General features: G+C 39.6%; 1 protein-coding gene across 1 annotated transcript; it reads right to left on the reverse strand.

Annotated features, from left to right (window-relative positions):
* Positions 1-1,491: 1,491 nt before the first annotated feature.
* On the reverse strand, positions 1,492-23,966 carry LOC106636614 (flexible cuticle protein 12). Its single transcript, XM_014349033.2, has 3 exons — positions 23,882-23,966; positions 4,810-4,992; positions 1,492-1,827 (listed from the first exon to the last, which is right to left on the reverse strand). The coding sequence occupies exons 2-3, from the start codon at positions 4,816-4,818 to the stop codon at positions 1,492-1,494; spliced, it is 345 nt and encodes a 114-aa protein (XP_014204519.2). The 5' UTR covers positions 4,819-4,992; positions 23,882-23,966.
* Positions 23,967-24,483: the final 517 nt, after the last annotated feature.

Genomic DNA, 24,483 nt, shown 5'->3' on the forward strand with positions numbered 1-24,483 from the left:
GGGTCAATAGTTTGGAAATAAAAAATTTTTATTGCAAAAAAAAAAAAAAGGTACGAAATCGTATACCGAATCGATAATGAAACCCTGCGTTAATAGATCTCGAGATGAAAAAAAAAAAGGATACATCTAGCCATGGTAAAAGAGTAGCACTGTCTAGCTCCCATCAATTACATATAGCACTTCACACCTGAAACGTGAGACATCGCCTCTCTAATGAACGCGTCACTTTCCGCGTCAATTACGAAATAGTCGTGGGCTTTCGTCGAAAACTACAAGTTTAGAAAATCGTGTGTCTTTCATCGCGTGTCTCCCATCAACGCGTAGAAAGTACATTACGTAGCTTGTACCATGCGATCAAGATATTGAGTCCAATGGTGTTATTATGAGGCGTGGCAGTGCGTGTATACAAGAGCGATGGACACGAGATGACGAGATGAGAGAGAGAGAGTGAGATTATGGATTCGACATAACAGAATTTAATCCTATGCCTGTGTGTGTGTTTCGACTAATGCAATAATAATAATGATAACAGAAAAAAAAAAAAAACATAAGGGTAATGGGTTATTGTAAGTGGATATCTGATGGCGGATCTCGTGTGTGTATAATGCCAGACGTTGACGTTTGTTTGCATTGGAAGTCTATCGATCGGAAGGTGCTTTGTGCTATTCAAGCTAATTTTCTCGATTGGACATCTTTCACTGACAGGCGATGAACGATCAACGAATCGATCAATGCTTTCCTAACTAAGTTTGATTCCCCTCGTTTTTTTAAATCAATTTTCAAAAGTAAATATGTGAAATATGAATTTGGTGCAAAACTATTTCAAACCACATTAAATGTAAAATGCAATTTAAAAATTATGGTTAACTCGTATTTTTCAGCCCAAAATCTCAACCGATTCATAAAGTATTTCTATATAAAGTAGAAGTAAAGTTTCAAAAATTTAAAAAATATTTGAATAAACATGATCTATTTTACCCGTTTACAAAGGTAATGATACTGCTTTGCGTTTGGATGAATCGATAAACAAGTTGATGCGCGTTATATTACTTGAGCAAAAGTAAAAAATTTTTCAACAATTAAAAATCAAAAGTTTAAGTTACATTCAAGTGTATTCCGTTTCATATCCGTTACGTCAATGCCATAGGGTTCATTTTAGTGAGATGTTAGACTTGAAATCGATTGAGGTTTATCATCAAGGGGTTAATTTGGGTGATGAACCCACCCCACACTCGAGAGGTATAAAAAACGATTAATGAGCCCTTAGCTCACCAGTGGTTCAATAACATATTTATAATTCAGAGGCTCCAGGAATAAGTCAGTTTGACACATCCCAACGGGCGAAAAAGTTATCGGTTCCGTAACCCCCCCGGACAAGGTGGGTTATTGTAAAATGGAGACAAATGAAAAAACCAAAAATGTTTATGTGCTTCTAATTAAAAACAATTTAATTCAAACTAAAACAACTATCTACATCCCTGCATGAGTCTTTTAAGCAGGCAAGTGGGCGCCCTGGGGCTGGAAGCCATTTTCGTCGGCAATGTAGGAAACGGTGTACGTGTTGCCGTCAGGGGCAACGTAGCTGAAAGATCCGCGGACGCGGATGATGGCATCCTCGGGTTTTGGGCCACGGAATTCAACCTGAGCCGATTCTTCCCTCTTTTGTCCGTCGGACTGTTCGAAGCCGAAAGTGTATCCATCAGTTCCGATGTTGTTCGAGGGGGTTTCCTTCAGGAGGTACACATCGGGCTGCACACGTTGTTGTTGTTGCTGGGCGAACTGAGGGGCTGCCATTGCTACGGCCACGAGGGCGGCGAATACTGCGATCTGGAATTAAAAATTGCGAGGTTCAATGATTTTTTTTTTTTTTTTTCTGTTTACAAGTATTTATCGGTTTTGTACTGCGGTACATAGTGTAGACAGTAGCGTTATTTGTCAACGTGTTTCATAACCTATGAATTTCTGGTTGTAGGTACATGTAGGTTTGTTGTTGTTGCCAAACCCTTAATAAATTAAAGGTGATCTTGTGAAAGTATAGAGACTACATTATACAGCACGCTTGTACGTGTTTGTTGTAATAGGTATGTGTATCCCAATTAGGGGGGGGGGGTAGGAGAGGTTTGAACGAGCGAGAGGACGATGGTTAACGAATTGCGTCGAAAATCGTTACGCGTGAAGATGAGCGTGTTTATTATGATTAAATAAACTATGGTGTTAACTATAAATTTATGGCTCGAGGAAAATCGAAAATTTAATCCAAAGGTTTTCAATCATCTCCCAATGGGTGATTTTTCACTGCAGACGCTTGAAATAGTTCCGAAGAGTTGGCGATGAAAATTTTAATCACGCACTTTTAAAGATTTAGAAGAAAAAAAAAATACCGATCTGCGATACATTTCAACATTCGAAGGAAAGAGGAGAGCGTTTATATTGAAATGAGCTAATGGTTGTTATAATTGTCGGGCAAACACCCAATGATAGACATGTAACAGAGCATAATATGTATATAATTGTATCGGCATCCTATTCGCGGTTATTTCAATAGGTACGAGTACATATACATAAATATACACTATTTACATAACAGCTTCGGAGCAAATTTAATCGAAAGGTACGTATACATAACATAATATAGGTACACGTCTAAGGTATTCCATCACGCGCTTATAATGTTACATTGCGAATACAGTATAAATCGGTAATCGGTAACAGCTATAGCGTATACTATATATACAGAAGGTACATAGGTACTTATTACACTCCGCCATTAGTATAAAATTAAAGAGCATATAATAATATAAGAGCGACGTCGCGACAAGGGGGGGGGGAGATGGTGGAAAGAAAAGGATCAAAGAGGAATGTATTCGCGTGGCTGTATGGATCGAAGAGCCTCGGGGCGATAGAATCAGCTCTGGGGAGGGAACGGAGTGTGATAAACACTTTCGTCGGGAGGGAGGAGGGGCACCCCATTCAGCTCGACTTGCGCAATAATCATCAAGAACTCTCCCCGTTTGGGCTGCCGTTTACCTAATCTCTACTTCTCTCTCTTTGCTTGTGTTAAACGTATATATATATACATCTATATACATATATACAATATATATATAGTATATAGGCGAATAGAGAGAAGCTGCGATCTGTGGCTCTCTCGTGCCACTTGCACGTATATATCTGTTTGCAGAATGAAAGGGAGGAAAAGAAGACGCTCCTTGTACGCGACCTTTCCACGATGTGTATATACGCCGCGGTACCTAAATAGGCATGCGGATCGCTGCTATACAGCCACGCAGTGAATTTCAAACACGTGTATCTATTATTATTATTATTATTATCATTATTATACCCGTATGAATATGTGTGCGTGTGTGTGTGTGTGTGCGGTTAAAAGTTTAAGAAAAAAAAAAGGACGAATAAAGGAAAAAAACTCGCGACATCAGATGCGACGTTGCGCAAACCACGGTATGTACGTATATACGTGCGTGGGTGTGCACCCGTGTGTCGGTATAATGTATTCAGTTGTCGTTCGAAGACGCTGTGTATTAAATAGAGATTACAGAGAAGAGAGAAGGTGAAGTAAATTATTGGAGGGGGGGGGGGGATCGATCGTTACTAGCCGGTCTTTCAGAGTACCGCCGATGTGTGTGGCTCTCTACATATACCGTACGCGTCTCTCTTGGGTCAAAGTTTGCATTGATTTCACCGGTTGTTTTTCCAAATATTAAACAAGAGAAATACGTTACATTTATTTTTTGTGTTGAAGAAAAAAACAAAAAATAAATGGCAAAAATCCGAAAAAATTGGTCCTTGTAATTATGCGGGCGAAACGTATAGTCTATTCACGAGAAACTACCCGATTCCACGGCACATATACAACATCTCGATCGATATTAGGCAATGTCGGACGCATCCTCTTATTGCCGATTTTTGTATCTTTTTTTTTTCTCCTCCAACTCTCGTTCACCGTGAGAAAGAGAGGGTAGCGAAACGAGTTCCGCACGCGAACAAGCTCACCGCCAATGGCACACGTGAAAGAAAAGATAAAAAAGAAAAAAAAAAGGGAGAGAAAAGGAGGCCAATAATGGCGCGTGTGGAGGACGTCAGCCGATCAGAGGGGCCGTTACCAAACTGACAGCCCTTAAGAAACCCGGCTATTGTTTTATTTTGCCCCTCTTCTTTCACGTGCGCGTCCCTCTCTCTCTCTCTCTCTCGCTCTTTCTCTCCCCAAATCGGTTGACGCGGTTTTTCAAGGATACCGATGCACTTTAGACGCGATTGCGACTGACTATCCAAATTGCTCTGTTTCTCTTGCCCGTATTTTGCAACTTTTAACACAAATCGCTCCTGACCGATATTTTCGAATGGCGTACACCAGGGACCGATACTATGATTTTTTTTTCTTTTTTTTTTCTTGTCGTTTGGAATTGCACATGTGGACTTGCTTAAAAAGCATTTTATACGTTTTAAAACACCCTATCACGAATCTTTTTATTGAAAAACATTGTAACTTACTTTTACTTGAGATATTAATAATGTATAAACATTTAGACAACTTGAAAAGACAATTTTGTTCTTCTTCGCAACATAATTATTTATTTTTCTGGCTAAAATTTTGTCAATGACAAGTGTTATGATTGCTACTATAACTACTAACAAAAAAAAAAGCAATAATAATTTTCTAGCACAAACGATGTATTGTTTTTTTGAGAAAAAAATCTAATGCAACAATTTTGAAAAGTGTTTTCCAATTTTCAAACATTGTTTGTTAAAAAAATAGATAAATAAATAAACAAAATAAAAAATGACTGTTACCGTCTTCATATTGACAGATGTGGAGGTTTTGGCTTCTCAGAAACTGGAAGATGCACAGTTGAAGAAAACTTGCGACTGACTTGGAAGACGAGTTCACAGAGTTTTTATACCCCGTGAGTTTGGCGTTTTTGTCATTCAATAATCGAATCTTTATCCCCACCCAATTTATTCATGGGCAAGAGCCTGTAAAATTATGTAAAATTGTAAAAACGAGAGGAAAAAATTGTCGCCTAATATTCCGAAATGTACATTATAATGCACGAAGATGTGCCCCTCGTTAAGTGACGAAACGATCGCGTAAGTTGTACAGAGAAAATTTGAATATCCTCTCGATATTAAAAGATCATTTGAAATTCGGTGGCTTTTCTGTATTTTGTACATTCGAAACGAGTTTACGCTTGAGAAATTAATCCTCGATGCAAAAGCAGGACCGAAAACTGTTTTTATTTGAATCCCAAGTGAGTATTCTGAGAAATCATAGGAAACGAATTTATATTTTTCGGGTATTTAGTAAGGTTTATGATTTTGCCCGAGGGATGCTAAACACGTTTTCATTTCTAACGATTCTCTTTGAAATTCTATAACAATAAATTTCACAATAATTTATGCTAATAACCCTTACGGTCAATCGCCGACAAATAAGTATTACTAGAATACGTAATTTTCAATGTAATCCTGATTTTCGTAAAAATTGACTAAATTTATTCGAAAAATATACTATTATAGAAATAGTCACAAAACAAGTCGGAAAATTTATTCTTAATGCTTTTTTTTAAATCATTAAAATTTTGGACCAGAAGTTTGGGAATTTTCATACATTATGTAGACTGAAGCATGGACATTTTTTTAAGTACTTTCATTTCTTGTTTTTATACAAAAAAATAATGGTCCATTTTGGCTAAAATAAATTCTATTATTTACTACTTGCAGTACAGTTATTGATATAAATTTAATAAATATTTACAAAAAAAAAAAAAGAAAAACATATTTAAAAAGAAAACAAAGTTTCGAAGAGACAACAGTGTCGAAGAATTTATTAAAAATATCTAATTGAATAGATTAAAATATATTGCACGCTACTTGTGACGAGAAAAATTTTGTTTAATTATTCGGTAAAAATAATGCATCATATTAAAAAAAAAAAAAAAAAGAAATTTGTATTACGAAACCTATAAACTAATTGTTTCTTAGGTCTCAATCCTTCAATTAATTCAACACCCAAATACCGATCGTTAAATGATAATAACATAGTAGTACAGGTAAAAGAAAAAGGTATATAATGTGTAACGATGTACGATTCAAAAGTATGGCAGAAAATGTAACGAAAGCGTACATTTAGGCCATTGGTAGTACGTTATTGCAAAAAGTATACACTGGATACTTATTCACGCAACGTATGAGAAAAAAAAAAAAAAAAAAAAAAATGCGCAAATGAGCAAAGGCTGTATATACGTATATGGTGTGCGTGACATCCAGCTACCATATACACATTTGTGGGCACCCATGGCACCGCCGCTGAAGGCGACGACCCATCATATCGTTTCTTTGAAATGATCCTCGGACAACCAGAAGATTACATTGTGCGGTCGTCTCTCGGCGCGAACGAGATGAAAAGTTAACCTTGTCCGTCCACGTTTTCAGGAGGAGATAAAACAGCCTGTATATGCATTGAGATTTGGGGAACCACTTTTTTCTCCGCGTACGCATATATAATACGTTGGAATCCCCTGCTGTTCGTCTTGCGCGAGCACACGCAACACCAGTAGCCCGCCCAATTAGGAAATTGATCACCAAACATAAAAAATCAATTTAAAATGGGAGTCAAAATCAAGCGTTATTTATTTGCTCGAATCCACATTGATGATCGGTTTCCATACGTCCACCTACACGTGGCTTTTTCTCCAACTATATGAGACTTGAGAATAAACGCACGAACCGAAGACGATATCGCGGTTGGCTCGAAGCACATAATCCCCGACGGGCTCACGTTTTAGGATGCATATATATTTATAAAATTCGTCCGAGCCCCGATTGCACAACCTATAGCGACACGGTTAAAAGCAGCTGCCCGATGTACGGGCGGGGGAGAAAATAATAATCGGCCGATCGAGGCTCGATTTGCGGGTAGCCCTCCGAAGATTTATGCATACGCGGCTCATCGAAGCTGGCTCCGACCAAGGATACCATTTTACCATTACCGGTTATCCTTTTTTAACAATCGGCCGTTTATCTGGTTATCCTAGGATAACGAGTCGTGACGCGTCCGAGCGTAAAATGTATGGAGGTAGAGACTGTGCTCTGTATACCATGCAAAGGGGAGGATGAAAAGTGGCCGAGTTTGCCATTTAATCGTTATACGTGTGGACGTGTGGTACAACGGTTTACAGAATTATACTTGGTTGGTGTGCATTTTAGGTGGCGTGCCATCGAACGTGGCTTTTTTTTCGTGAAGTGACCGATCAGGGGGTGGCTGAAAATCGATCTATGCTACGCACAAGAAAAAGTATCAATCAAAGTTACGATACCCTATGGGGGAGCAATCATTTCCAAGTTTTTCGGTGTACCTATGGTAATTATTATTTTACAGTGCATTAAAAAAAGAAGAAAAATCAATATACCACGTTCCTAGATACGCGTGTAAAACCTACGTCAAAAAAAAATCCACATTTTCCACAGTAGCAACAAACCGAAAAGGATCCTATACTTGATAGGTTGCGCGTAAGCATGTAGCACATAATATGCCGAGGAGCAATAGTGAAAGCGAGAGAGAGCTCCCGCGGGATCTGAATTCAAAATATATAACTCCGGCTCCCTCGTGAGTTGGAATCTCATCTTCTTCGATTGTTTTTTTTTTTCTTTTTTTTTTTTTTCTTTCCAACTGTGCTCCACTCACATTTTGACGAGTGCACTCGTTTATTCGCACACGTGCATCACCCTGCACGAGACTTTGTAACGATGATCATTGCGACATCCGCGTCATACCTATACATATTCACACAGTGACGGCTACTGATGCTGTGCTTTTGATAAGTTGCAGCTTGAGTATAAGTATATTATGTATGACCATGTGCGTGGAAATGTTATAACTCAATAATTTTCTATGCTACGTACCGCATGGGTTACACACGCAGGGGGTTTGTATAGTGGAATTTTTTTTATCACCCCACGCTTTATCCACGCGAAAGAAAAGGTGGTATCATTTATCCCGATGACGAAGCATACATTTCCAAAAAAAAACCAGTCGATCCGTTGCTTTTGCCGATTTTTATTTTTCAACCCCAACATTCGCTCGGTGTCTACTTATCTTGTCGTCCGATTTTTTTTTTCGTTTTATTAATAGCAAACGTCGTTTGTGCATCAATAAAGGAAAAAAAAAAAAAAAAATGCCATTCGTGGGCGCATTCATGTATACATAATATATGTAAGTGTTACGTAACGAAATTCGGCTTACGAATCTTATGTCATTTAGAACCGACGAATAAAACTTGACGCATTTCGAGCTAGTGTGTGCGTGCATATGAAGAGATGTGTTGTGCAGTGATGTAACTTACGGCGCATAATTAAGTTGGTTCGTTGGATGGGCCATACGTCACTGGTATTTTTACGATTATAAAGTAATTAATGGAATTTATTTGCATTTTTATAAAACTCGCGATTCGACAAATAAAGTGCGTATATATGTATATACTTCATCTGCAATATAATCGCCAATGGGTCGTGTGCCGTGTTGTCTCAATTTTTGCCTCTGTACCGTGACCCATTTTGCCTCATTTTTTTCGTCCACGCGTGCAAGAAGGACGACCGATACATGTGGTTTTCGCGTGTACCAAATACATCATCCCAGCAGGCTTCCCATGTCCCCTCCAAAATCATTTGAGATCTCGCGACGCGTGTATAATATGTGATTTATTTCCCAAGATTCAATGTTCGAGATATAAGCAAGTGGTGGCTTATTTTATTTTTTTTTTTTTTCAACTCTTTTAGCGTGTTACTATATTGTACAGTTTTAATTTCGGTGCAATGGATTAGTTTACCCGCAGTACACGCGGTATATAAGAACTGAAACAACCAGTATGTATATTTTTCGAAGTAATCGATTGACCTTCGCGTATAAATTGATTTTAACTGGTACATCTTTATTTGCTTTGGACGATTAAGTATATGGTGTTTTTTTAGGACATGTAGAAAATTAAGAGGACGATGATACACTCCAGCACTTTAGGGTATAAAAATATCTTTCACGGCAAACCGGGAATTTCCCAAAAGTGAAGAGAAAAAAAAAAACAAATTTCATCCGATGTATATGCTTATACATTGGTTGCATCTTGTCAGGATGCATACGAATCTACTTTTTTTTCGCATTTTTTTTTTCTTTTTACGTTCCCTTTGACAAACAAACTCTCAACTCGCTACCACCATTTTGTTACGTAGAAACTTTTAATTTAGCTAATCTGCCACTATTTCATATAATTAGTAACTACACTGTTACCAGTACATTTGCACGACGAGCAACTTATTTGTTTTAATAAAAATCTAATGGCACTGTAATCACGTAGGCTCGCGCGCGATCAAACAATATATATATAACGACGTATTAACAATCAAACATTGATTCGATGCATGAAAATTAAAAAAAAATTGACGCAACGTTATAACCAGCAAACAAGTCGCCGATCACATTGATGTTAATTAGCGCGGCAAAGAGACGAGGGGAGAGAGAAATAGAAGAAGAAAAAAAAACAATTACCTTCAAGGTAAATAGGCGCAGAATTAAGCGCAGGGCCTTTTATCAACGATAAACAATCTTTTATTATATATTTTTTTATGTTTAAAGAATTCCTCTCTCTCTCTCGACGAGGGTATCATTAATAACTGGTTGCTCATACTTGAAAAATACAACCGTGGGTACACAAGTACACGACAACGACGATGATGACGACGCGCGAGATGTCGAAATGACGGACAAAAATAAAATTGTAAACGCGGCATTCCTATTGCTTCATATATATTTTAACAATTAAACACTTGTACTTCCAAGTGAAAAAAAGGAAAAAAAAAAAAAAAAAAAAAAAGAAAGAAAAATGTTCAAGGCGAACGAGACTGATAGCTCGTAAAATCGTGCGCTCATCGAAGAGATACTTTCGATCCCCCCCTCGTACCACCGTATGTACACATGTATACGTGCATTAACGCGCGTCGACGATTTTTTGCACTCGAAAACAATAAAAACGAATAAAGATGATCCAGCGAGCGGCTCTTTCTTTTTTCTTTTTTTATTTATTTATTTTTTTTTACGCAACTCAATTATTGTAACGTATTTACAATCTCTCGAGTGGCGATAGGGACGTATAGCTTTTACACTCGTTGTAAAGTCGGATCGTTAAAAGTACCAAAGTATTTCTGATACATCACGAAAAAAAATTTTTAAAATGCACGTAATAACTTGTATCCGCGACCGAATGTCGGCTCCACATATATTATATACATTGAACCGCGTTACCTGATATTGGGGGGTTCCCCGACGCACACGTTGCACTAAAATCCACGAAATCACGGCATTATTATCGATCTTTTTTAAGGGGAGCTTGACCTGTACACCAATAGATACACTAAAGTATACGAACCAACCTATGTATGTAGGTATATACTCGTACATTATTACTTAGGTACTATGTAATTATTGCGCAAATGGCATTTTCGCGTGCACAACAAACAAAGTCGCGATCGACAGGTCGAGGGAGGAGAGAGAAAGACGTTCGTTTGGAAACCGGTAATGATGACGGATGACGAGCAGACACGCGCCTTTAGATAAAATCTCTCTTTTGATTTTTCTCTGCGTGCAGGGCAAAAGTGTTCGATGGGTGGCTCGCTAGAGATGTATCGGTATTCTTTGAATGGGATCATGGGACGCGGAGAGAAAGCTACGGGGAGATAATATAAATATATATATATATATATATGTGTGTATGTGTGTAGGTATATACGCGACCGGGCCCGAGAAGAAAGTACGGCGCGTGCATTGTGCTCCGGGTTGATGTGTCTATGGGATCGGTAATCGGTATCGTCTAGTATGCGTAGATGTGAAAAAAAAAAAAATATATATATATATATATATATGGGTACACGTGGCGACGACGCATGCCTATACTCCGCTTTATTTGCACAATCGAGCGCGCGTCGTTAATGAATGATGATGACGATGATGACTCCTTTGTGCATCAATATTGCGATGTGCAAGCGCTGCGGATAGGCTGCACACATAGGTACATATCATATATGCAGATGTAACGGGATCTCCCTATGTATGCGCTTGCAGCGTAACTATGCTCGTTGTTATGATTTGTCGTCATATGGAGCCTTGCGGTAAAAATATTTATAAAAAAAAAAGTATCCATCCTCTTTTGTGCAATAATGCGATGTAATGTGCCCTCCTCCTCTTCTCCCCCTTCTCTTTTGTGCTGTAACTTTTTTTTTTTTTTCTACATTGGTAGGTACGTATTTACATTTATTTAAAAAAAATTAATTTTCCAAAAAAAATTAAAAGAAAAAAGATAAGTTTTATAAATCAGTGGTTAAAACAACACTTTTGAAGACCATATAATACGCTCGATCGTATTGAAACAAAATTACCTACTAATAACGTATTATTGGCGGTTACACGTGTATGTACACTTGTATAAAGGGCCAATAAAGAATCATTAATGGTAATGACGATATAGCTTTGTCGTTGCGTAAAAACCACGTTCGTCGAGTAGGGAGCAAAAACTTTGAGATGATATTATAATACCCAATTAAGGTATCATTTGAGAGTTTGTACAAGAAGCGGTAGATGCCTCGAAGGGGGGCGACGTAGGTGCAAGGATTTTGTGATTGATCGGACAATTGTGATGACGGGGCAGTGATTTAACGTAAGCGAACTCTGTTGGAGGTAAGAAGGAGAAAGGTGTGTATGGATTTCTTTTTCTTTTTTTTTTCTTTTTTTTTTTCTTTTTTTTTTTTTTTTCAATGAAAAACAAAAACGGCACGTTTAGTTTGCCGCCGATCGGAGCGAGCGATTGCGCGAACCGCGGGTGTGTATGGGATGGTTGGTTGGTTCCATTCAGTTTTTAATTTATGGCGTAATTTGAGGTATACACGCGTGTATGGAAAAAAAAGCTATTGATAAACACACAGAATTATCGTGGAGAAAAATTCGCGGTTGGCTTTTTTACTTACAAGGATTTTTTTCTTTTTTTTTTTAATGGTTATAGGCTACCGTGTAGGTATTTTTTATCTGACAAACGGGTAAGGCTATTGTTTGTCTTGGTCGATTTCCTCGTTGAAGTGATCTTTCGATTAGATGGTGGACCTTGTTTCTGCACTCTAGTAGAAATTATGTGCTTTTGCTCGCGAAATTTATATATATATATATTAAGGATATGCTCTTATATACAAAAGATCGGGCCATTTTCTATAAAATAGTAATCAATACAGGTAAGCTGATTAAATGTAGTGTCAAACAGTTCTTGTATAATTATTTTATGTTAAAAATCTTACGCTTTGTGTAAATACATATAAACTGGAATAATACACCGACACCCTTAAACTGACATATATGCAGCAGCGATATAAATCACACGAGTGTGTCATTCAATTACGATGACGAAAAATCGAGTCACAATAAGTACCTGCATGTTTCAAAAAACCGAGCTATTATTCTCAACTCCATTATACTCTTGACGTCTTTATTAACTAAAAAAGAAACATCGAACCATACAATTGAAAAAATGGCTAATCGATCTTACGCGAGATGAAAGTGCCATCGGCGAGAAAGTAGGTCCCGAGACAATGTAATACCACAGCATGTATACACACGAAGGGAGGTTGAAAAAGAAAAAAAAAAAATGAGGAACGCGGTTACAAAAATATGCTGCATGCATGTCTGTATCGCAACTCAAAACGTATACGGGGGATAATAAAACAAACGTCCGCGTGGGTGCGGATGCTCTCGAGCGCGCCTCTTCCATTGTGTGTCCCTCTCTCCGTTGGGCCCCAAAGCGAGCCCGCGCCAATGGAATTTCAATACCGATCTTCGATCTCTCGACGCTGATGATTATACCATACGTGTAACGCCGATGCGATTGTGCGCGAGCGAATTCGGGTTATATATATACATGGGCTGTCGAAACGGTAGTAGCTCGCACAGCTATTACACATATTCATTCACCCTGTACGGCGCGCGCTACAAAATAACATATCTGCTTCGCTCGATGAAACTGCATTTTCCATCGTTTCTCTCTCTCTCTCTCTCTCGAGAGAGCCATTAAAGTGGCCATTTTTTAAAGTATTACAATTTTGCACATACGATTTGTCGTGCTTCCGATCGAAGCGCTTATCTTAGCGATCGAGGCTCCCTAGCGGACGACGTGTTGTTATCCCCTTACCCTCCAACCACTTTTTTTTTTATTTTTGATGTTGCACTCCACTGCACACGAGGGTATAGGTACACTACAAAGGGTCACGCGTGTGCCCTCCTTTGTTCGTTATGTGTATACCATCACCATCGGCCTTGGGGTGCTACTTGTACCAACTGTGCACTGGAATGCAGTTTGCTCCCGTGGTGGGTCGATTTGTAAATTATGGTCTACTTGACTTATCGCTCGCGATCGCATTACCAATGCCGAGATATTCGTGGGTGGTTGTTGTTTTTTTTTTTTTTTTTTGGGTTTGAGAAATACACGTGCGAGTGTCTTCGGAAGAATAATTGTTGGTTTTTTCCTTGGTGCTAGCGTTGCAGACTTGTCTGTATAATAGCACGGGACAATGAACGAAATGGCGATTTCATTGTTTTGCGATGAATATGTATATATATATATATTTTAAATTACCTTGGTGATTTGATGGATAGACAAGATTGTTGTTTTCTTTCCTTTTCATTGTAAAATGTGCTTTTAATCGCACAGGACTAATGATCATTTGGATCAAAGTGCTGAAAATCAAGGTTAATGGGCTCGTTTGTGTTTTTAGAACAATCACAATAAATGATGAAAATTTATTTCTTTCCACTCGCATCAAAGAAAAATTAAGCTTTAATCGACATGATGATCTAACGTTGCAGGTAATCGTTTAATAATCCAGTCGAGCAATAATAAGTCATGATAATTATTCAAGGATACGCTTCGCTTCTTCGTTGGAAAATGTTCATAACAATACGATACATCAACCTGCGTGACAAAATTTTGACACGAACAACTGGCGTCGCTGGAAAAAAAATTTGTGAAACAACTCATTAATTTTTGTAAAAAAAATCATTACGCGTGCTAAAACTGGGATTACTAGTAGCTGCGCTTTTAATCTATGCGTAATTATTATAGGACGAGTCTGAATCGCTCGTCTAATAACTTTTTCAGCGGCACGCACAACATGCCGTGCACGAGGTTTCCCAAGAACTTTTATTTTTTTTTTTTTCGTCTCCTCGTTTTTTCCATTAATTTCATACGACGTATAAATTTGTAATAAAGTGGTATAACAGTATGTCTTGGGATACGTTACTTTCGTTCAACTTTGATCCCGAGGCACGAACAAATATTTCTCATTCAACCCATCACAATACAACGATGCAGGGAATATAGAGAGACACGTAGTAGCAAAAGAGGCAAATGATACTTAAAAATTAATCCAACGTCAGCATGAATACTTGCGCGTAGCGTGAATTTCGCAAGTTTACAATTCAATTTTGATTTTTGTGTAATTTCGAACCTCGTCTAATAATGTATTTTTCCATCAGCACAAAAGTACCCCAGTAACCCTCATCCTTGGTAATTGTCATAAGACACGGGATTAACACTTTTTCTATTACACTTTGCGTTACAATTTGTTCCTTGAAAAATAATAATAAATTGTTTGCGCTGAAGCAAAATTTTACTTCGATAGCATTGAAAAACATATGTACATTCCATGATTTTGGACTGAGAAAAAAAAAAAACTTGTGAAAGATGATGATTTATCGTGTACGTATAGTTTTAGCCATTTGCTTCGAGTTAAGTACGCGTGCCCAGGAAAAACACACGGTCGTTTGGTACAGGAATGTTTTTCAACTAAAATAAAAAATAAAAAATTTGGAGGTTTAATTGGCTATACTAATGCAATGGTTGTTTATACGTGTACGAACAAATTTTTTTAATTTTTAACACGAGTGTACGAATGTACGAAAAAAAAAAATAAAGTCAGGAGATGCACCATCAAGCACTGGTAGGGGAAAAAAAAAAAAAAAAAAAAAAAAAAAAAAATCAATCGCTCAACGATTGTCGACACCGTATCATTGAAATATCGATAAAACCACTTTGTCATAATTTTCCACCGACAACAAACATTCGAGGAGCAACCGAACGACTCACCCATCGTTTACCCGAGCGTTTACCACCCTCGCGACGATGACACCATACAATCCGTCCAGGTAACGCCAAACAATTAATATCTTTTTCAAAGTATACACTCGTGGAAAATAATCGCTTATGCATAAAGAGAGAGAGAGGAGAGTATAATTCATACACTGCGGTAACAAACACGCGAATATTTTTTTTTCTCCCATCCCTCGTGATTATCGTGCACATTTATCGCGCACCTCGTACACCCCTACAACGGACAATCAACGCTTCTCCGATTACCCCGGTGCAATGCACACCTATACATGGACTTTTGAAGACGAGAGCGCGCGGTGATTTAGCTTTGTACACGGGCTACACGAGGGCAATTTTCCTGCAATGATGAAAAAAAAAAAAAAAAAAAAAAAAAAAAGGATTGCCCAATCTAGCGGCGACACTCCCGTTCTCCGTGATGACTCTTGTGTACATACGTATGCAAAGCCATAAAATATACGTTATTCATTTGTATGTACACGTAAGTAATCGTCGAAACTTTTAATCGGCCGATTAGGATAATTCGCCGTCGCGGAGAAGCTCACGTTTAATAAAACGATCATCCGATCGTGGATGACGGCAAAAGGCGAAATGTTATTATTCCCTCGTCCTGACGCCCGATGCGTCGCATCTGCCTGTGTATATTATATATTATACACCCCGATGAATCGGAGAGGTCGCGTTGACGGATTGCTATTTACCTTCCAACGCATCCCTCGTGTGCCGATTTTTTTTTTTTTTTTTTTCTACTAACGCGTTGCAGACAACTGTGAACACTCTGTGTCAATAATGATCATTGTAATTAGAGAAGACTGATTTAATGACAATTGTTTTAATGAAGCAAATACCCATGCACCTCGTAGGTATATACAGGCAAGTATATATCGAAAACGCTTGTACATGTATACATGTCATGATACCCTACATCCACAGAGACAAGGGAAAGGACATCGGCTCAAACTTTGTACGGATATATCTCTATAGCAGGTGACGATAAATTTAACGTATACGGTGGGAGTATAGGTGTAAGTTACATCCGATGGGTGAAGGATCGGGCTGTCTCTAAAAATCTCGTCGAGCCCGGCTCGCGGACACCTCGAGTCCTTTCGGTTAACACACGCGCGCACCCTATATACCGATGTACTCGTCCTGCCCGCACCACAGGTCGCACCGGCGTTGATATACACTCATACGCGCGCGAAAGGTGCGAGAAAACGACCCATTGCGATTCCCCCGCGATCGCATCTTCTCTCCCGTCGTCTCGTTACGTTATTATATACGTACCTACATATGCTCGTCTGCGCCATGTATGTATATTTATACTTGTTGGCGAAAATCGCGCCCTCGAGTGCCTGCATCTGCGACCTCGTCGAACTCGTCTTTTGCAGCTCATTTCGCGGCGTCGGTTGTGTGTTATCTGTACACTCTTGGCTCCCTCTTTTCTCGCATCGCGTACTCGTACGTGTACAGATTTTTACACGGATAATCGGTGGATGGATGTATGTATACATAGATCAGTGTGTGTCTGGTTTGTTGTGCACCGTGAAATTGATCGAGGAGCCAAATCTTCTTTTTTTTTTTTCTTTCCAATTTCGAGTGGGATTTTTTTCTTCCTTCGTTTCGTCATCTCGATTTTTATCTCTCGATCGGCTCTCGCCGTGGTTTTGCAGAGTTGAAAATCGGCGCGAAAAATTCTCTCTCAAAGTGCGGAACGGTTATTTTTTCCTTCTTTCTCTGTTTTGCCTACAATTGGGTCACTATGTTAATAACGATCTTTGATAGTAATGAACGAGTGATGGGGTATGTGTCTTTTGATCGTCAGAGGCTTGAAAAATTGCAGCCCACACGCAGGGAAAGTCAAATATACCGATAGACCGGTGCATCGAGTGATAAGGAGACAAGAAATCGGTTCACCGATTTTGTTACGCGTGTACATCTTGATTCGAAAATCTGAACGTATACGAAGAGAAATCTGTACGTATATGTACGAGTACGTGAAAGCACCATGGCTCGTGGCCCACATATTGTGTTAAAAAGTAGTTGCAGCGTAATAACGCCGGAGGATGGCACCGGACGCTCGGTAAACGCGCCGAGCTGATGTAATTTCTGCATAGAGATCGCGTGCATCTATATATAGAGGAGAGCCAACACCGGCTGATGGCTATTACGTCGCTGTTTTCCCGTCTTTCTTTTTCACCGGCGCTAATGCATATACACAAGCTCTTCCGTACTTATCTGAGAATCAGCTGGCTCAGGTCTCGCGTAATACACACACCCGAGCGTGTTGAATTGCCGATCACCCGGCCTGAGGTCTCTATCCACACTCGACCGTGCTCTAACGATTTTTCACGCATAGAGCTTGTTGTTTTTTTTTTTTTTTTTCCTATTCAAGATAATATATCTGAATGAGGTTATTGAGTATTTGGTGGACCGTCAAACCTATCTGAATCCATCAATCAACTACTCGAGTAGCGAGAATTATGAATGAAAGAAAAGTAAAGACAAATATTCAGTTGACAAGTATATTTCTGATTGGAACAAAAAATGAAACGTTAAAACATCACTAGTATCAAATAACCTATCATACAAGGTATTCTTTTGAGTAAACGTAAAAATGAATAATCCATGCTCTCTTACAGCTAGAGATTTGTAATATTATCATGTATGAGTTTTGAATGTATAATTGTTTCAAACCCTTATATTTATATACTTTTTGTCAAACAGTACTTGGTGATGAAAAATTTTCGCGTGGCTCGCATTAATTCTCAAACCGATCGATATTCGGCTGATCTACAAAAAAAAAAAAAAAAAAAAGATAAACACTCGAGTGGTCCAGCGAAGAACATCACCGATCCTCGTCTTGGCCATGTACACCCTAAGGGTATATCTCAAAATGCCCATAAATTTTGAACCAATTCGCTTGGCAAAAGCTTACGTAAGACCAACAACCTCGTATATAGTTGAGTACACACGAACAAACACGCGGATGATTGATTGCACCCCTCTCGGGTACATATAAAACATAGATCGGCACTTCAAATGTGTCTCGTTGGCGCGCAAATTCGCGAACCTACGTATATTTATGTACTATATACGCGATGGTTTATCCGTCAAAGTCCATTTTTGTACGTACAATTACAAGGGTGACAACGGAGTATCGGTCAAGAGACTCCCTGCGAATGGAGGAGCCGAAGAAAATAAGTGAAAAAAAAAAAAAAGTCCATCAAACGCGAGGGATTGAAAAATGCGTCTTAATTGCGCGAGTACGTAGCAACGGCGCGCATCACCTCTATCAGACATTAACACGCTCACACACGTACTCCAATGAATTGCGAAAGAGCACATGGATGACTATGACGCGGTGTACGTATAATACACATATATATACTTGGTCGGCCGATCGCGCGCGCGACCTTTACCGATCGAAGCGACTCTGGGTGAACCAGAGCCGCATCCTTCTCCACCTCCTATAGGTATTATATATATACTTGTGTGCAGGATCGGCGATGAACGCTCGGCGACAGCACCGAGTTGGGTATATACACTCCGATGTCAGGGCCGATTCCAAGGGGTGACCCGGAATTTCGGACGATAGACAATCGGGTTGGAATTTTTTTTTTTTTTTCCCACTCGCTCGCTCATTGGCACAAAGCGTATAGTCTTCTTCTTTGCAATGTTTGCGCCTTTTTTTTTTTTTTTTCTTCAATCCCGAAAGAATTTGCGGTTTGCACGCGCGCGAGGACGACAGAAGTTTCATTGTCCCTCTCTCGTGATTGTCAGGCGCATTCCTAGGCTATGGGTATATACGTATACGAACGGATATATGTATGGGCGCTCTCGGCTAGTATGTTTTTTCGCATAACTGTGGAATAATAAATGTACAGATGGCTCGGATCACCTGCGGCTAAACCAGCGTATGGACACCACTTTTGTGTGTGTCTTTCTTTAGCGTTTTTCTCTCCTTCTCTGATGTACCCACGTAGGTATATTTATAGCACGCGTGACGACTCATGGGTGTACACGTGTGCGTGAGTATGTACTTATATATACGAGAAAAACGAAAATTATGGAATGTTTGCTAATTGAGCAACAGTATAAGAGAGAGAGAGAGAGAGAGAGAGAGCTGTGTGCGCGTAATTGTGTGTACATACGCAACTACGCAGTTTTTTTTTTTTTCATTCAATGAAACGACTCGAAAATCAACGATGCTCGCCTCGTAGGTAACGTATACGGTCGAGAGACTAATGTGAAAAACTTCTTTTGTTAGCCGTGCCAATTGTTAATTGTTACAATATACTCATCGTGGATACTCATAAAAATAATACACGGTCCAAGGAATCTCCTATGTTGTTTTTACAATAAAATCAACAGAAAAAGGGCGACACGTGTATATATTTAGAAAACCATTAGTTCGTTCTCTCTATTGTCGGTGTACGTAGGTACATCATCTCCTGCACAGTTGACATTTCCAAACACGTTGCATTAGAAGAAGAAGCTATAATTCATCTACATCACTATTTGGGTACACTTTTCGCAAAGGAACGGATTGTGCAAATTAATATATATATATACGTGTAGGTATATATTATTACCAAACACGACAGGGTACTATATGTGTACGCAAATGATTCTTTTGAAAGCAGTTTTTTTCAATTTTCTAATCTCTTGATCGGACCGAGCCTCGACTGGTTATGCAACATTTGTACACATATACCTGCCGATTCGGCATAAGTATAACGCTTGTTTTAAAAAATCCTACTATACGATACTTGACTCGTGTACTTGTACGATTTTCCACCGTCGTCGTATCTTATGTTTTTTCCACACACGACTCTTGTACTTATCCGTCGTCTGACCATCGTTACGCTCGTTCTACTTTTGACGCGTCGCTCGTGAAAACAACACTTTTACTACTTTTCGCACCGTTTACCCGGTAAATTTTTACTAAAAAAATGGTATTTATTGACATCGCGAACGGTATATATACGCACGTGCCACGGCATTTGCAACTTTTTCGATTTATTTAAATTTCTATATAGAGGGGAAAAAAAAACAATACACGGAAACCAAGTCATTCGGTGTTGATAATAAAACAAAGCGGTGACTCGAGCGAACAGGAATGCCAAGACGAAAGCTTACCCATCGTCAAAATAAAAGACCGTCAACTTTGCATAAATGCAGTAGCACGAGATTTGTGACATTACACTCGCGGATGATTAAAGATATATATATATATCTATCCTTGTTGCCGGTACTTTCTAAAATCTTCGAAACTATGCGTGTGTGTGCGATTTTAATGCGCGATCGGTCATCCGATTTCGCGCGATAAATAATTTTGTCATATGCACCGCAGAGCATAGATTTTAATTCAATGCGCGAACCCTGGAAGACATTTATTACACGCGCCGTGTTTCAGTTGTAATAATCGATTCGACTCGTTTGCAAAGTAAATTTCTCGAAACGTAATTATACTAACGAAAATCTGGCTGTCGCGCAAAATTTTGATGAATCATTTAAAGAGCTTACGTCATTTGGTTATAGCTATATGGCGTACCGATGTACCATATACAATACTTTTGTACACACAGCCACGCTTCGTAATATCGTCAATTTCATACATCATCCATCGACGTACAGGTTTTCCTTCAGGGCACGATAATTGTAAATTTTTCCATCTCGCCAATGTATGCACTCGAAAAGCCAACGCGAATGAAAAATGCATTAGAAAGTATTACAAGCCGATGGGACTCTCCCTCTCGTGTGCATGTATTGGCTCGTTGGAAAATGGAAAATGTCCTCTATGTACTCTTCCATGTATTGGCGGTAAAAAAAAAAAGTAAGCGACCAAAAATCGGCAACGAAAAATATCACCCTATCGTACAGCGAAACCGATTTCATCACTCGCTAATTTATGCCAGTTCGAAAGAACGAAGGCAGGTCTCGTAACCCGTACCACCGACACCGCTCTTCCGCGCGTCCTCCCGAACAAACAGAATCAGGGATTCCGGCAAAACGCCGAGAATAATAAAATCGGCAATGAGGGGCGAGCTCTGTTTTCGACTCCGGATGTGTACTTTTTTTTTTTTTTTTTTTTTTTTTGTTCGCAGCCACACGCAACACATCATCGATTCAGACACACGCGCAAGGTCCAATAGTCAAACAGAGTCGTCTTCGCTGTTCTATACGCATCGGTATGAAATCGGCGAGCCAAGCGTGGGAAGTGTAACACTGTATTATACGTACAGGCGTTTACGCAACGTACGGAGATGGGCAGAGGCGCATAGCTTAGCGTCGAGCTCTTAATTGTTTGGGCCGGTAACGCCTCGAGGAGAAGGCGCGTGGGAGGAACGCCGAGCGATCCTCGTTCGGTGTATATATATACGTATGCGTAAATACAGAGTAGGACGTGGACCTGCAACTTTGTTTGCTTTTTAATTACATACACGTACAACTTTCGGCCGATGATACATTCCTCTTTCTTTTTTCCTCCGAGACGATTTTAAGGTGTTCGTATATATACTTGCTCCGCAAATTGCAAGTTGGTGTACGTCTAACAAATGGTTCGAAAGACTATGAAAAGTGACCTGTCGTTTTTTTTTTTTTCTTACTTCATACGCGTTGGATGGTCAGTGGGAAACATTTTTCACCACAAGGGGACGTACTTTTTTGGAAGTTTTATTGTTGCGATGTTAATTTCGATGAATAGTGTACCAGACAACAGAGAGGAAGAAAGTACATACAAGTGTGGGTACACAAATATGTATATATATGTCGAACAAATTCGCCGACCTGATTTTTTTTTGTCTTTCGATCTGATTTCAGTGGCTTTTGTTGCGCCAAAAGATCGGGATGCTCGATATAAACAGAACACCCAAAGAATAGAGCCCCGCGCGCTTAGGTGTGTAATTATCGATACGCTCCAACGTTGGCCAACGCCGAAGAGTACACATTATACAATTTTACGTATAATGTTTAATCGGGGCTTGATCTCGCGCGTGCGAGCTAATCCATGAACGTTGATAGCCTCGAAAAACAAACGTGTCATATCCGCGAGAAAACGCCCTTGGCATCGTAAAGTTTTTGGGGAAAAAAAAAAAAAAAAAAAAATTATAATAATAAGACGCGCGCCTCGAAATCGAATGTACAACATCCATGTATAAGTATCGCGATTAAATTGCAATCTTCCTTCGAAACGCGAAATCGGTAAAAGACCTCGCAAAAAAAAAGAAAAGACGCTCGATTCACGTACGAGAAATTACACGTATATATAACAGTACATGTACCGCGCGTAGATAAATCATCGAGCAACGACAATTATAAAAGGACCCCCCCCACCCCTCCACCATCTGTTCGCTGCAAAAGAAGACAGGTGCACGCAAGACTCGTGATTCGCAGTGATCGGTATACTCTTGAGCGCTGACGGCGCTAATGTACCCCGCGGCGTGCGAATCTTCTCCTTCGCGTATGTATAGGTATATATATATATATAACGCACGGGACACGGCAAGGTCGTTGCCGTAAGTACGGCTAAAGCCCCTCACTCGGTTGCATCACTTTCGCCACGATCGCCGCGAGAGATGAGACGACGGAGATGCTTTCCTCCCTCCCTCGCTCTGCGCGCGTGTGTGCACAGAGAGTATATATATATATACGTGCACGTATAGCCGAGGAAAGTAAATGTCATAACGAGCCGCACGGAGAAGAGAAAGAGGGAATCCCAAGGACGTGCGCGCCCGTGGAAGGGGAGGCCGAGCATCAGCGGGGAATCCTGGAAATCGCGGAATTCGGCCGTGATCGGTTTTCGTAGCCTTTTCTCCCTCCCCCTCCCTCTTTCGATCGTCAAAAGGGATCAACGCGCACCACGGATTTTTCGTACTAATTGGGAGGGAGCATAATTGCGTCCCTTTTTTTTTTTAAATCTGATGCAACCGCGGAGATCGGAGGGACTAATGAAAAAATGAACGCCCACCCACACCCTGTACTCGGCTCGTCTCTGTAATTGCGCGATTTGAGGGGGAGAGGTTTGGCTATCGATGCAGCCCCGAGAAACGAGCAGTGATCGGTATGAGATCGGCGTGGTGCCGATCTTTTGGTTCCGCGATCATTAAAAAATTAAGTATACGTGTGCAGCCACGGGCTCCGTCGTAATTACCTGCGTTAATCATCTTCCCTCCGCACCCAGTTTCTTTTTTTTTTTTTAATTGCTCAGTTGGAAATGTGTATAGGTACTCGGTGATTTTCGCCTGCGCGAATAATGTCCATTAGCTGGGCGTCACGGGTGATAACGTCGAAACGGGGAATTGGATAATTCCTTGCATAATCTGGCTTTTACGGCGCTTTTCTTTGCGTCATTTTACGCGCGCGCGTACGCACGTGTTTAAGTATAAGCACCATTGTGTATACATATATATACACGGGTGTGAAAACCCTTGGGTGTTTTGGTGTTTCAATTTTTGCGATGTAATATTTTTATACGTATACACTATGTGGTAAATTTACGCGTCGAGCTTTTGCACGAGCAGTTCTTCGAAATATCGTACACGTTTCTTGGTTTCAGTGGTACTAAAATGGACGATGACCTGCAGTAACCAGGATTTTTCTGATTTCGCATCACAAAATCGTACACATGAAATCTGTCTGGGAAAAATGGTGTTACTTTTTTTTGCAAAACTTACGAGGTATAAGGGATGATCGTTGTTATTGGGCTTTACAAATGTCGATACTCGATATTTTTTCCATCGAGATGCAACGAGCAAGTGAATGAACTATCATCACCTCGGAACAATGCCGAAACTATAGTACACGATGTGCCAATCGTGTCTTATAAATGAAAAACAAAATAACTCGCACCACCGACTTGTGTTTGTACGACAAATAAAAATGTCAGGGTTAAAAATTTATAGCCCCGCACTTCCGCGATTTTCGCACGTCTCGATAGATCCCTCGAATCAGCATGATAATTAACGACACGTGGAATACAAATACGCGCACGAATAATAATTTTGATAACCCACTCGAAAAAATTCGTATAGGATACGCGGATAAATAAAAAATGATGGGTGTAATTTCGCAACAGCGTCGCGTTGGTGTCTCAATTGATCAACGCAACTTTACACTCGTACGATAATTCACGTAACAACATTGTTGGTATACAAAACACGCGTGTCTTTACATAAAAAATGACAATTTCGATCTTTGAACAGTTGGAAAATGAATCGTTGTAAAATTTCAACAAAAAAAAATAATTGAGACGTCTATGCACACAATCAATCGAGAA

The sequence above is a fragment of the Copidosoma floridanum genome, unplaced genomic scaffold (assembly GCF_036245765.1).
Source record: "Copidosoma floridanum isolate Cflo_tuat_1 unplaced genomic scaffold, Cflo_Japanese_pri ptg000019l, whole genome shotgun sequence".
In the NCBI taxonomy this organism is placed as follows: Eukaryota; Metazoa; Arthropoda; class Insecta; order Hymenoptera; family Encyrtidae; genus Copidosoma; species Copidosoma floridanum.